Here is a 13,493-nt window from a genome sequence, read left to right as displayed (position 1 = left end):
TCTTCCCTGATCTTTTGAAAACCACAGAAATCCTACCAGTGTATAAGGGAATAAAAATTGACATCAAAAACTATAGGCCAATATCATTAACTTCAGAGCTCGGAAAATTACTACAGAAAATAATATTAAATCAATTTGAGGAATATTTCCTCAAACATAATTTGTTCAACAATTTACAACTTGACTGTAGAAAACAAATATCTACTGTAACAGCAGTACCAACTTTTATACATTAAATATTAAACAAGCTAGATGAAGGAGACAAGGTAACAGGCACCTTCCTGGATATGAGTATATCTTTCGGTACCGTCGATCATACAATTCTACTGCATAAATTAGAAGCATACGTGAGAAGAGGTGTAGCCTTACAACTACAAACCTATCCATTGAAAGACAGAAAACAATGTGTCGAGCAACTTATAAAAGGAATGAAATCCACAAGATGCCTCAATGTGGTGTGCTGCAAGAAAGTACAGCTATTGGGGTCTTTTCTGTTTCTTGTGTATGTTAATGATTAACTGAACCCCAAAACTACAGGGTTGTGAGCTATGCTGATGACACATCTTTTATCAGCTGGATCCGTGATACGCAAACTACTACGAACAGTAGTGTAATGAATTTTATTTTTCTGTCAAGTTATCTAATGGCAAATGAGCTACTTATAAATAAAGAGAAGACCGTGACAATGCAATTTCTGCTTAGCTATAACCAGAACATAAATAGTACTCAACTTACAGCTCAACTGCCCCTTAGCCACACAAGCAAACACAATTTTTTGGGTACAATTGTTGATAAACACGTCATGGAAAGAACGTACAGACCATATTTGTAAGAAAATCAGTACAAATGTAGGCTGTATGTACTGAAACACTTAATTTCACAATGCAATAGATGAGATTTACTGTTTGTTTATACCGTTATAAAAGAATGTTCTGAAAATCATTGGTAAAACTATGAGCACCTGAACTCATTTTCTCTGATAAATTACAGAAGTTATTAATCGGCTAGTACCGTGGCCATGAGAGCATGCGTTTTGGTGTCTGTGTGTGTAAGTGTGTGCTATTGGTGGAAAAGAAAGTTAAGTGCTCGAATGCTAGTGTGAATGCCAATTTCTGTTATGTGTTACTGTGCTCCACATATCTATCCGCTATAAGTGAGTGCCTGCCTTTATCTAATTTTAGGTAATGAACATATCAACAACTTGTGAATATATCTAGACTTTCTAAAACCTATTCTTAATACACCAATGTCACAGTTTTATAACGTGCAGCAACAAGCTCTTCAGTAGCTCTATGAATTATTTAAACCTTACTTTCCGACTTCACAATGCTTTATTAAATGCGCAGTGTCTGATGGGAGCGACTGTAAATGGGAAATGCCTTTACAGTTGCTCCTGTCAGCCACCACGCCATGTGTCAACTTTGTTTGTGCATATAATAGTTCCACTTGGGATCCAGGATATTCTATATGTTTTCTTAATGTCATTTCTAATTATATCTCTACATCTATACTCTGCAAGCCACTGCGAAGCACATAGCAGAGGGTACGTCCCACTGTAGCAGTTATTAGGTCTTCTTTCCATTCCATTCATGTATAGAGCATGAGAAAAAAATGCCCAATCTAATGTCTCTATGCGTGCATGCTGTAATTAATCTAATTTTATCATCACGAACTCTATGGAAGCAATATGTGGTTCTTCAGTTCAGTATGTTTGCTTTTAAAAATATTATTAATTATTCCTCCACGGATCATATAATAATGACACAAGATTTGTCATCATAAAACAATGGTAGTAAATAGCTCAAATATATAGAAAAATTGAAAACATAGGGATATTTTTTTGAGGGTAAGGCAGGTGGTTGGCTGAGTCCTTGCTGAAGAAACTATCCTGGCATTAGCCTGGATTGATTTAGGAAAAGAATGGAAGCCTAAACCAGAAGGAGTTGACAGAGCAAATTCCATGCTTCTGAATATAACGTCACTCTCTTAAAAATAGCACCGCATCTTTCAGTTGGTCCCTGTTGTAAATTATTCTTTAGTCCAAACACAATTTGCACTGTTGCCTTTAAGTTCAACAGGTAGTTGTGGTACTGTGTTCACACATTCGCACAGGCAAATGTTTTGAATACACCCAATCTATTACAATGGTGCATTTGCAACTATGTAATGCACAAAAATCCACAAAGTCCCTCTGGAGTGCAAAAAGTTTTACACCAGGTAAGAAATACTACACCGTATTCATAATGATCCATGCTACAGGAAACTAACTAACAATACATGGAAGAACATGGGAAAACAATCCATGAATATATACAAACCAGTTAGTAATGTGCTAAATATGCTGTTTAGTTAGTTTAGGAGAGTGTTGTCAACTATATTGTATATTGCTTGCAAGTCAATCATTACTGAAACTGACATGTTCCACACCCACGAGAATTGTCTCATTTTTGGATCCATGGAACAAAAATTGAATCTAATCTAATCTAGTAGGTTCAGATACCAGGGGCTGTACTTCTTGGAATAAACATACTCCCTTAAATATGGTTAAATCATCTGACAAAGGAAAATAATCCTATGGGTAACAATGACCATGGAGTTCATAAACATATAACAATAATTTTAAAGCATAATACACTATGTAACACAATGGGCATGTCATTCATATTTCCTATGGGAAAAGCTTGTAGAAGAGTGTGAAGAACTTTGGTAATGTCTTATGGCGTTAGTCAAGTGTAACAAGAAAAATGAAAACATACCAGAATATCTGAGAAGTGTATTGATTGGAAAATATAGCTGGTGGATGTTTTTGATTTGGCTCAAAGCCATAAAAAATATCACAATGGAGAAATATTGTAAATGTAGGGCACACAAGAAGAAAATTCTGAACGGACTGACAAACAGTGATAGACATGACAATCAGTTTTTACATTTCGGACACTCTGCTATTAGCTCATTTGCCTAATGCACTTTTCTCCCTTTTTTAAATATATTTTTATACTCACTATATCAGAGAACACAACAATAATTTCCACTGTTCAATTGCACAGATTCGATTGGTTCAAAACTGACTGTAGACAGGAAAAATATGTCTCAAAAATTATTTCATATATACTTATGTCATTGATACAGGGGACATAGATTGTGTATATCCTTCAGATTCTGTATGTAAAATTATGGCTTATTTTTATACCATGATCTCCAAACTGAATGCATCTACTATTTGGCAAGGTACAGTAAGAATATAAATAATTTTATTTTGACAGTGCTTCTCACTACTTGTAAGCATCACTGCTTCTGTCAGACCCACATTATTATAGTTGGCCTGCAGCATTTCCTTTCACGCACCTTCTCCAAAACACCTACACACCCTAAAAGTCTGTGCAAGTTATGTTATTTTTAGACAGTATATAATTTTACGAACACAATAAAATCAATTTGTTTTCAATCCATTAATTAGGAGAAAAGAGTATGTGACAGATAACAGATTATAATTTACTTGAACTTGGAGCAAGGCAGTTCCAAATCTTTGAGAACTATGGAGAATTGCCTTCCAAGAAATTGTTACATTGTTTGCCTCATATAAGACACACATATTCATATTAAACACACCATCCTACGTTTATAAGGTAGTCATACTTGGTGAATCGTATATGTGTCTCATTCCAAACACCGACTATATGCACACACAAAATAATTCCATGTGATATGATAGTTCTACTGCTGTTCATAAATTTTTGTGCTATGTCAACACCTCTGTTTTGAGTTAGGCTATGTGTAATTTACAGATCGTCTTCAAGTGATGACATTTAGAGTGCATGCCTACATGACACTCAGAAATTATTGTGGCACAAATCAAGACCACACTCCAGCTCCTTTTCACATTTATCACTTAAAAACTTTTATTTACTAAGTTCCTACAATTTGACACTACTGCTAATAGTACATTATTACTCCCCAAAACTAAATCTTCGATATTTTTTGGAATTATGTATGTATTCTTGTGGCAGATCCTTTTCAGATAACATAAGTTCCACACTATACAGTTTGAATCGCATGGCAAGTTCGAGAAAAAGGTATCTTTGTGCAAGGTATCTCAAGGCAACAAGTGAACACTTTAAGCACATTGAAATATAGCATGTTACAAAGTATTGTCTACTTTAAGTTGAACTCTACAGTCATAAAACAAAATAGCACAGGCAGTACTCTACGCAGAAATAACGTCTGACGTCGATCACCACTATTCATATATATAAATGAAGGTGTCATTTAGTCACAGCCTCATAACTTACCTAATGCAGTTATCGGGATCGTTTTTACAATCGGTGTTACACCGAAACCTCTCCCAAGACAACCACCCCATAGGGGGTGTGCGAGCCAGTCCATTTTCAAGTGCTTCGACGAATGTCAACACCAAGCACAACACTGCGCACACCGCATCACGATTCATGATGCGTTACACTACCTGAAAATAAGAGATGTCATATAGTTTGTTTCACTCGCGCACCGTCTTCGCACACCACCGCTCACCGACTGACTGACTTTATGTAACTCCGAGCAGACTTGGCGCCTGGTGCGAGCGGCCGACTCCCACCACTGTCAGCATTCAACCTCACTTTCACCCGTCGGCCCCGTTCCCCGACGAAAAAAAAATGTAACTACGGCAAGTCTGACGCTTGTCAAGCCCAGAAAAACGACTGTAATACTTCGTGTCGATCAATCTTGCCCCGTTTCCCTCACGAACTGAATTCAGAAAGCATAATAAAATCAATTTCCGCGAAAAGTAAATACAATGAAACAAGGATTTTACACTAACACTCACTGCAACAGTTTAATCCACGTCCAACAATAATTTACAGATTAGGCATACTCATTGTCATTCCTGTCGTTTGATTCCGGTTTATGTATTTTAACGTGAAATATTATTTATCCGTGATGTCATTGCTTATTTCTACATTTGTTTCATTTTATTTTTCTACTGAATCTCAACACATGTTTTTGTTGTACGACTTCCCTGACTCACAACAAAATAAACAAAAACCGTATTACATGTTGCCAATGGTACCAGAGATAAAATGATCAACACTCGAAAAACGTTGCGTTCATAGTAAGCTATCTCCGTGTCGAATTTTTGTGACTGAGTGGTGTCTCCTATGGCTGATTTCTTTTACCAAATTTTAATTTAATTTAATGTTCATAAGTCGAAGGAAGGTAAGCACGGCGCAGGAGGCGCATAGCAGTCTAAATGTTAGGCATCGAATTCATACAAAGTGCGCATCATAGTTGTATTCCAAACAATCCCACAACTCCAGATTGTAGGCCAGAAATGAAACCATACGTATTTCACAAAATTTATTTTTTTCGATCACAATCAGAAGTAACAGCTATAAATCAACAAAAAATAAGTCTTACTCCAAAACCTGCTACGCTTGCAAGGAATGAACAGGGCACTCCATTGGTCGTTTTCTCGTTTTCACAAGATAAGTTCACAAAATCATAGGGTAAATACCTCTGGAGTGAGCATTCTCATGCGCAGAACAGATTTTGTGTTGTCAACATACATTGCCGGCCTGGTCACGTGTTCTCGGGACGTCCTGTGTTTGTCCGTATAGCGCGCTGTATATTTGGGATGTCACTGCATCTCTAGTACAGACGGATTCTTATCGTACGTGTAGTGGATTATTTATATATGTTGCGCAGACATTTTAACAGTATCCATACCGGGAGTAAACCAGCTACGTAACTTTTAAGGGCAAGTGATATTACATCCTGCTTCTTTGCGATAGGTGTCACCGTTCAGCTGCACTAGATTTTTCGTAGTTTTCGGTACGATACGGAACTTTATAGAATTACAGAGCCTGACGTACATTTTTGCAGCGATGGTCTTGCAAAACGACTTGACTGTACGCTAGCACTTTTGCAAGTATCCAGTAAACACCGAATTTGCCTCACATTAGCGATTATATCCCTGCTAATTCGTCCTTTTTTCTGCTCTTTATCTTCTCGTTTTTGCGACCTAAAGCACAATTTTTCTTACTGGCGACACTTTGAAGTATTTATTTAAGGCATTTTACGTGCTTGCTCCCAGTTTATTAAATAAATAGTAGTTGGCTGAGTAATCTATATACATAGTCGACAAGTCACTGATGAACGCATGGAGGATAGTATTTGCTGAAACAACTAACCATTCCCTTTCCTGTTCCACTGGCAAATTTACGAGAGGAAGCGATTGTTTGTAAGCTTTCGTACGAGCCGTAATATCTACTATATAGTCATAAAAGCGTGGAAAAATAGGTCTACAGAATTAAGCCTTAATTATAATGCGTCTCGAAATTTTTAAACATATACAGTGTCCCTTACTAATATGATAACTATAATTAGAGCTACATGGTATGTACCCATGAAAAGTTACTATCCATCCTTTCATATATTTTTCCTTGCATCCGTTGCAACAACAGTAGCTCACCATCGCTATTACACTATCAACAAACGGTGAAACGCAACAAAAACTCTTGATATTATAAACTTCAAACGCTGCAGAAAGCACACACGCACAGCGAAGCCCCAAAAACACGTGACAATCCTGGCTTAATGTTGACAACATGCGCAGAACGCAATGCTCACTCCAGAGATATTTGCTCTATGCACAAAATCAGCGTTTTCAGACTCTATAAGTACTACGCCGTGAAGCTTTTATTTCACTTCTTGCGGTGATATTTCTATTGACAGAAGAAGAAACACTATGGATCACAAAAAAACACAAAATAAACAAAATCACGTCGAATTGATGGAATACCAACAAAAGACACCAAATATTGCACCTAACCTGGAGTGAATAGGGACATGAAGGTGAATAGAGACAAACACTGGGAAAATTTAACTAAATGAAACTTCACCTTTTTTTCGTTTTCTCGAGTTTTCGTTTAAAGTGTTGGATCAGTGCATTTAACATGGCCAGCCTGTTGTCTACAAAATGTTTTGCCGCAAAAATCGTGCTTTTATCATGTTGGCAGTCATTTTAACCTGCTTTAATCTGCACTAAATTTTTATACTTCTTAAACTGTTGCATGATGCTAGCTAGTGACTGGATTTACGTTTTACTGGAGTTATATTCTCAGTTCATTGTATTTTGGGGTAAGTACTTGTACATAATAAATGCAATGGTGGAGCACATGATATTGCAAAAGCAGTAATGGACAAGAAAAAATGGCGATAAAGACTTAGAAGAACAGAAAAGTGGTAATTTAGCAATGGAGAAGAAAGATGGCGCTGAAATAAAAAAAATTGCAAAAAAGTAATCCATACCAGTATGTATCCTAATGTGTTAAGTATTTTTGATATAGAAAGCAATTAAAAATCAAATACTTTCGTGGTGTTGTTATGATTGATAAATTACATAATAAACAAAAAAGTACTCTGGAATAGTTAATTTTGACACATCTAATTTTGTTGCTACTCATTGGATATGCTATTATAAGAACAAAGATAAAAAATTGTGTTTGATTCATTCGAAGGAAATATTCCTGAACAACTGTTTAAATATCTTGGCTCAAGTGAGTTGTACTACAATACACTGGTGTCCAAAATTAAAGCAACAGACGGTAATTTTACAAGGTTGCGTTTATTTTGGCACAAAACAATATAAATAGGTGATAAGAGAGTGGAGACAATGCAAAGAATACACAACGTGAACAACTGCAACATGCGTAACAGTAGACAAAACTTTTCTTCGTTTTTTCCAACTTAACGGGTTTGCACACACATTACGACAACTGGTTAATGTACTCAGAGTGTGTCCACTTCCGGCAGCTATGCTGTGAACGATGTCATCAATCTCATGTTGAGGCAATAACGCCCAGTCCTCCTGCAGAGCTACTCACAAGTTTTGGAAAATGGCTGGTGGAAGCTCACATGATGCAACCCATCTTCCCATGCATCCCATACATGCTCTATGGGATTCAAATCGGAAGATCGAGCAGACCATGCTATTTGTACAATATCTTCAATTTCCAAGAGAACATTAACCACCTGTGCTCCATGAGGTCGAGGATTATCGTCCATCAATGAGAGGTCTGGGCTCACAGCACCTCACAACAACAGCACATGAGGTCCAGAGATCTCCATACAATACCTGACAGCAGCTAAACCTTGCTGATTCACTTGTACAATTTCATGAAGAGGTGGTCGTGTGGTTAACATAATCCCTACCCACACCATTAGGGACCCTGCTTGGTATTTGTCTCTTTCCACAGTATTTGAGTCCCGAAATCGAGTCCACGTTCCCTCCAGATGCGAATCCGTCGAGAATCACTCTACAGACCACATAGGGACCCATGTGTAAAAAGAACAGTAGCCCATTGTTAGACCATCTAGGTGGCGTGCTGACAATTCGACTGTAGATGTTCCCTTCTGCAAATACATGAAAGAGGTACACAACCAGCAGGTCTCCAACAATAAAGGCTACTCTTCCAAAGTGTTCTGTACACCGTTTGTCTCGATACAACACGTCTAGTGGATACTGCAAGGTCAGATGCCAGTAGCTGTACAGTACCAAGGCAGTACTGCCATGCCCTTATAGGCAAATAAAAGTCTTCTGTTTCTGATGTCACAAATGATCGGCCCTGCCCTGGTCTTCACGACACAGTTCTGGTCTCTATAAACCGTCGCCACATCTGAGAAACAACGGAGCGATTCACATTAAGCTATTAGGCTACATCAGTTTGCGACTGTCCTGCTTCCATTCTTCCTATCGCCCTCCACCACAGGCAGTCTGGTAGGCGTCTTCTCTGTGCCATACTGCACCATATGTGACTGTGTGTACAGCAATTGTGACTGAGAGACTATACGGCAAACATGATCCCATTTGATAGATGCCCTGACGTCATTGTTGGTGTGGTTATGCATTGACCGGAAAGTCAGTTTCCGTGCAGAACACGATCGTATAGACGTCTGTTACATCGTGAATTAGAATCGAAACAGCGAAATAGCGGTTTGTTGCTTTAATTTTGGACACCAGCGTTGACAACGAAACAACATTTTAAAGAAGTAATTTGTGGCTATTTGAGTATATTTATTTTAAAACTGATGTCAGATAATAATAATTTAGATGAAATTTACAGTGAAGCGCCAAAGAAACGGGTAAAGGCATGCATATGCAAATATAGAGATATGTAAGCAGACAGAATATGGTGCTGTGGTAGGCAACGCCTATACAAGACAACAAGTCTCTGGCACAGTTGTTAGACTGGTTACTGCTGCTACAAGCTGGACTTGTGGGAGTGTTTGGGATACAGCTATGAAGTGTACTTTGTACACTTTTGATGCACAATATTTACACTGCTATGTGCCGCCAGAATCATGATTACCTTCCTTCAACTTATAAACATTAAATTAAATTAAAATCTGGTAAAGGAAATCAGCCGTAGGAGACACTGGCAGGATATCAAGATTTAAGTGAGTTTGAACGTGGTGTTATAGTCAGAGCACAAGGGATTCGACACAGCCTCTCCGAGGTAGTGATGAAGTGGGGATTTTCCCACATGACCATTCCACCAGTGTACCATGAATATCAGGAATCTGGTAAAACATCAAATCTCTGACATCGCTGCGGCTGGAAAAAGATCCTGCATGAACAGGACAAACGACAACTGAAAAAAATTATTCAATGTGACAGAATTGCAACCCTTCCACAAATTGCTGCAGATTCCAATGCTGGGCCATCAACAACTGTCAGCATGCGAACCATTCAACGAAACATCATCGATATGGGCTTCTGGAGCTGTAGGCCCAATCATGTACCCTTAATCACTGCACAACGCAAAGCCTTACGCCTCGCCTGGCCCCATCAACACCGACAGTGGACTGTTGGTGACTGGAAACATGTTTTCTGGTCGGTCGAGTCTCGTTTAAAATTGTATTGAGCAGATGGATGTGTACGGTTATGGAGACAACCTCATGACCCATGGACCCTGCATGTCAGCATGGGACTGTTCAAGCTGGTGGAGGCTCTGTAAAGGTGTGGGGCATGTTCGGTTGGAGTGATATGGGACCCCTGATATGAGTAGATACAACTCTGTCAGGTGACATGTACGTAAACAGCCTGTCTGATCACCCGTATCCATTCATGTCAATTGTGCATTCTGATAGACTTGGGAAATTCCAGCAGGACAATGCGACACCCCACACCTCCAGAATTGCTACAGAGTGGCTTCAGGAACACTCTTCCAGACATGAACATTATTGAGTATATCTGGGACGCCTTGCAATGCGCTGTTCAGAAAAGATCTCAACCCCCTCATACTCTTATGGGTTTATGGACAGCCCTGCAGGATTCATGGTGTCAATTCCCTCCAGCAGTACTTGAGACATTAGTCGAGTCCATGCCACAGTGTAAAATATAGTAAATTAAAATTTTGAAAAAAGCTGCAGCCTAAAAGTGGCATGAATAATGGGAAAATGAACTTAAATGAAACTGATCTAAAAATAGAAAATTTAATCAAATAATTTTGTAAGTAATTACATTCCATTTTTAAAGTAAGTAATGGGTATGTTGATTTTAAAGGTAGAAGATTAGCAGATTTAAAAGATTCATTAAGCGGTTATGATGCAGCTACCAAACATTACTTTGGAAAAGAATATGTTACAAGACCTGAATATACAAGTTTTCCAACCCATCTTAGTAATTGTGTCACTGCAAAATACACACACCAAAAAAAGTTTTGCATCACCTCAGTTCTGAGAGTTTCGGAACCTGTACAAAAACTGGAATAGAGATCAAATTAAACATCATTTCTGCCCTTTTTACTGCTCATGAAAACCACACATTGCATGTTGTACCACCATACATCGAGACCTTCAGAGGTGGTGGTCCAGATTGCTGTACACACTGGTACTTCTAATACCCAGTAGCACGTCCTCTTGCACTGATGCATGCCTGTATTTGTCGTGGAATACTACCCACAAGTTCAGCAAGGTACTGTAGGCCCAGATTGTCCCACTCCTAAACTGCGATTCGGTGTAGATCCCTCAGAGTAGTTGGTGGGTCACGTCGTCCATAAACAACGCTTTTTCATCTATCCCAGGCATTTTCGACGGGGTTCATGTCTGGAGAACATGCTGGCCACTCTAGTCGAGCGATGTCGTTGTACTGAAGGAAGTCATTCACAAGATGTGCACGATGTGGGACCGAATTGTCGTCCATGAAGACAAATGCCTCAGCAATATGCTCCCGATATGGTTGCACTATCAGTTGCAGGATGGCATTCATGTATTGTACAGCCGTTACAGCGCCTTCCATGACCACCAGCGGCATACATTGCTTCCACATAATGCCACCCCAAATCAGCAGGGAACCTCCACCTTGTTGCACTTGCTGGACAGTGTCTAAGGTGTTGAGCTTAACTGGGTTACCTCCAAACACGTCTCAGACGATTGTGTGGTTGAAGGCATATGTGACACTCATCAGTGAAGAGAACTTGATGCCAATCCTGAGCAGTCCATTCAGCATGTTGTTGGGCCCATCTGTACTGTGCTGCATGGTGTCGTGGTTGCAAAGATGGATCTCGCCACGGACATCGGGAGTGAAGTTGCGCATCGTGCAGCCTATTGTGCACAGTTTGAGTCGTAACACGACGTCCTGTGGTTGCACGGAAAGCATTATATGGTGGTGTTGCTGTCAGGGTTCCTCCAAGCCATAATCCATAGGTAGCGGTCATCCACTGCAGTAGTAGCCCTTGGGCGGTCTGAATGAGGCATGTCACTGACAGTTCCTGTCTCTCTGTATCTCCTCCATGTGCAAACAACATTGCTATGGTTCACTCTGAGATGTCTGGACACTTCCCTTGTTGAGAGCCCTGCCTGACACAAAGTAACAATGCGGACGCAATAGAACCGCGGTATTGACCGTCAAGATATGGTTGAGCTACTGACAAACAGAAGCTGTGTACCTCCTTCCTGGTTGAATGACTGGACTGATCGGTTGTCAGACCCTGTCCGTCTAATAGGCGCTGCTCATGCATGGCTGTTTACCTCTTTGGGAAGGTTTGGTGACATCTCTGAACAGTCAAAGGGACTGGGTCTGTGATACAATATCCACAAACAACATCTATCTTCAGGAGTTCTGGGAATTGGGGTGATGCAAAACTTTTTTTGATGTGTGTATGTCAATGAAAAAAGCTTTTACAGATTATTTCAGAGAGTCAGATTTAACGCTATTCTTAAACAAATTGAGCAGACTTCATGCAAGACTGTATGACAAACAGAAACTGAAATTTAATTTTGTTACTTGTGATGAAGTATAAAAATACACATTTGGTTATGATGTGAAAATTATGAGAATTACTATGTTTGAAGCAAATGTAATGGTGACCTGGCACCTACTAATTTTAAAACAAAAATATATAATGTCGATGAACTGCAAATTTTACACCCAACACAATTTAGTAACCCTTCACTTGAAATGAAAATGAATGATAAAATATTTACATCTCTAAATCAATCTGTTAAAGCAGTACTGTTTAGGTGAATAACTCTTGTTTGATGATTATTTTTAGAACCAAATGACGATAATAGCATGGATCAATAAATTTAAATCTTATTAAATGTTTAAAGTATATAAGTGGTCAATCACATCTGGTGCTTGAAGTGCAAAAAATTTATTGAAACACAAAATACTTAAAGAGTAAGAACTAAAAATGGAAGACAAAAATTGGACATCTTTGCACAATATGTAAAACTAAAAAGTGTGAATTTGTTAAAATTTTTTTGTAGATATAGAGGTGGGTGATTCACCCAGACCTTCAAATGTTTGTCGAGGAATTATTAATGCATTATATATACCAATGAGAAAAAATTGTGAAAGAAGAAGTGTTGTTTTTTGGGTGTAGGTGGCTCATGTTAAGCTGATCTAGTAGAAATGGATTCTGGGAATTTGAAACATAGATAAAGTATTTATATATTTATTAATTGTTAATGTTTTTCAAAATTTGCTTGAACTATACCACTTAAAGATAAACCTAGTACAAATATTCCAGAAACTTTTCAAAAAATTTAAAACTAAGATGTCCAAGAAATTTAAAAACAAATAATGGAAAAGATTCCAAAACTAGGATTTTCAACACATAATGATAATTATAGCATCAATCAATATTCTACTTCCACTACATTAAAAGCATCTGTTGTTAAAAATCTAATGAAACACTTAAAGACAAGATGTGGAAAAAGTTGCTCTTCAAGTGGATTGAACGACCTGAAAAACTGGTTGATGAATCATTAAATGAAGTATTCAACAATAAAAATGAAGGCAACAGGAGTAAATGACGAAAAGTATAAGCCAACCTTCATTGTACTTAATGATAAACCTGATATACAGAATTGGCAATAAATTTAGAATTAGTAAACTTATAGAATTTTTGAAATAGGATACACTCCTAATTGGTCAATAGAAATTGTTGAAATTGAAGATTTTGTTCATTCTTATCAAATCACATCTAAATTAA

At 38.3% G+C, this 13,493-nt stretch overlaps 1 protein-coding gene across 3 annotated transcripts in view; it reads right to left on the bottom strand.

The window, feature by feature from the left end:
- The window catches only part of LOC124804719 (alpha-N-acetylgalactosaminidase), an 86,364-nt gene extending 81,368 nt beyond the window's left edge, over positions 1-4,996 (bottom strand). Inside the window, exons 1-2 of one of the 3 annotated variants that reach the window (XM_047264993.1) lie at positions 4,820-4,996; positions 4,290-4,462 (exon numbers count right to left, since the gene is read on the bottom strand). In XM_047264993.1, coding sequence (XP_047120949.1) covers positions 4,290-4,447 — 158 coding nt within the window. In that variant the 5' untranslated portion in view covers positions 4,448-4,462; positions 4,820-4,996. The other 2 variants (XM_047264995.1, XM_047264992.1) reach the window with 2 other exon arrangements.
- Positions 4,997-13,493: the final 8,497 nt, after the last annotated feature.

Source organism: Schistocerca piceifrons, chromosome 7 (genome assembly GCF_021461385.2).
Source record: "Schistocerca piceifrons isolate TAMUIC-IGC-003096 chromosome 7, iqSchPice1.1, whole genome shotgun sequence".
NCBI lineage: Eukaryota > Metazoa > Arthropoda > Insecta > Orthoptera > Acrididae > Schistocerca > Schistocerca piceifrons.
This window is presented reverse-complemented; position numbering and strand designations above follow the sequence as displayed.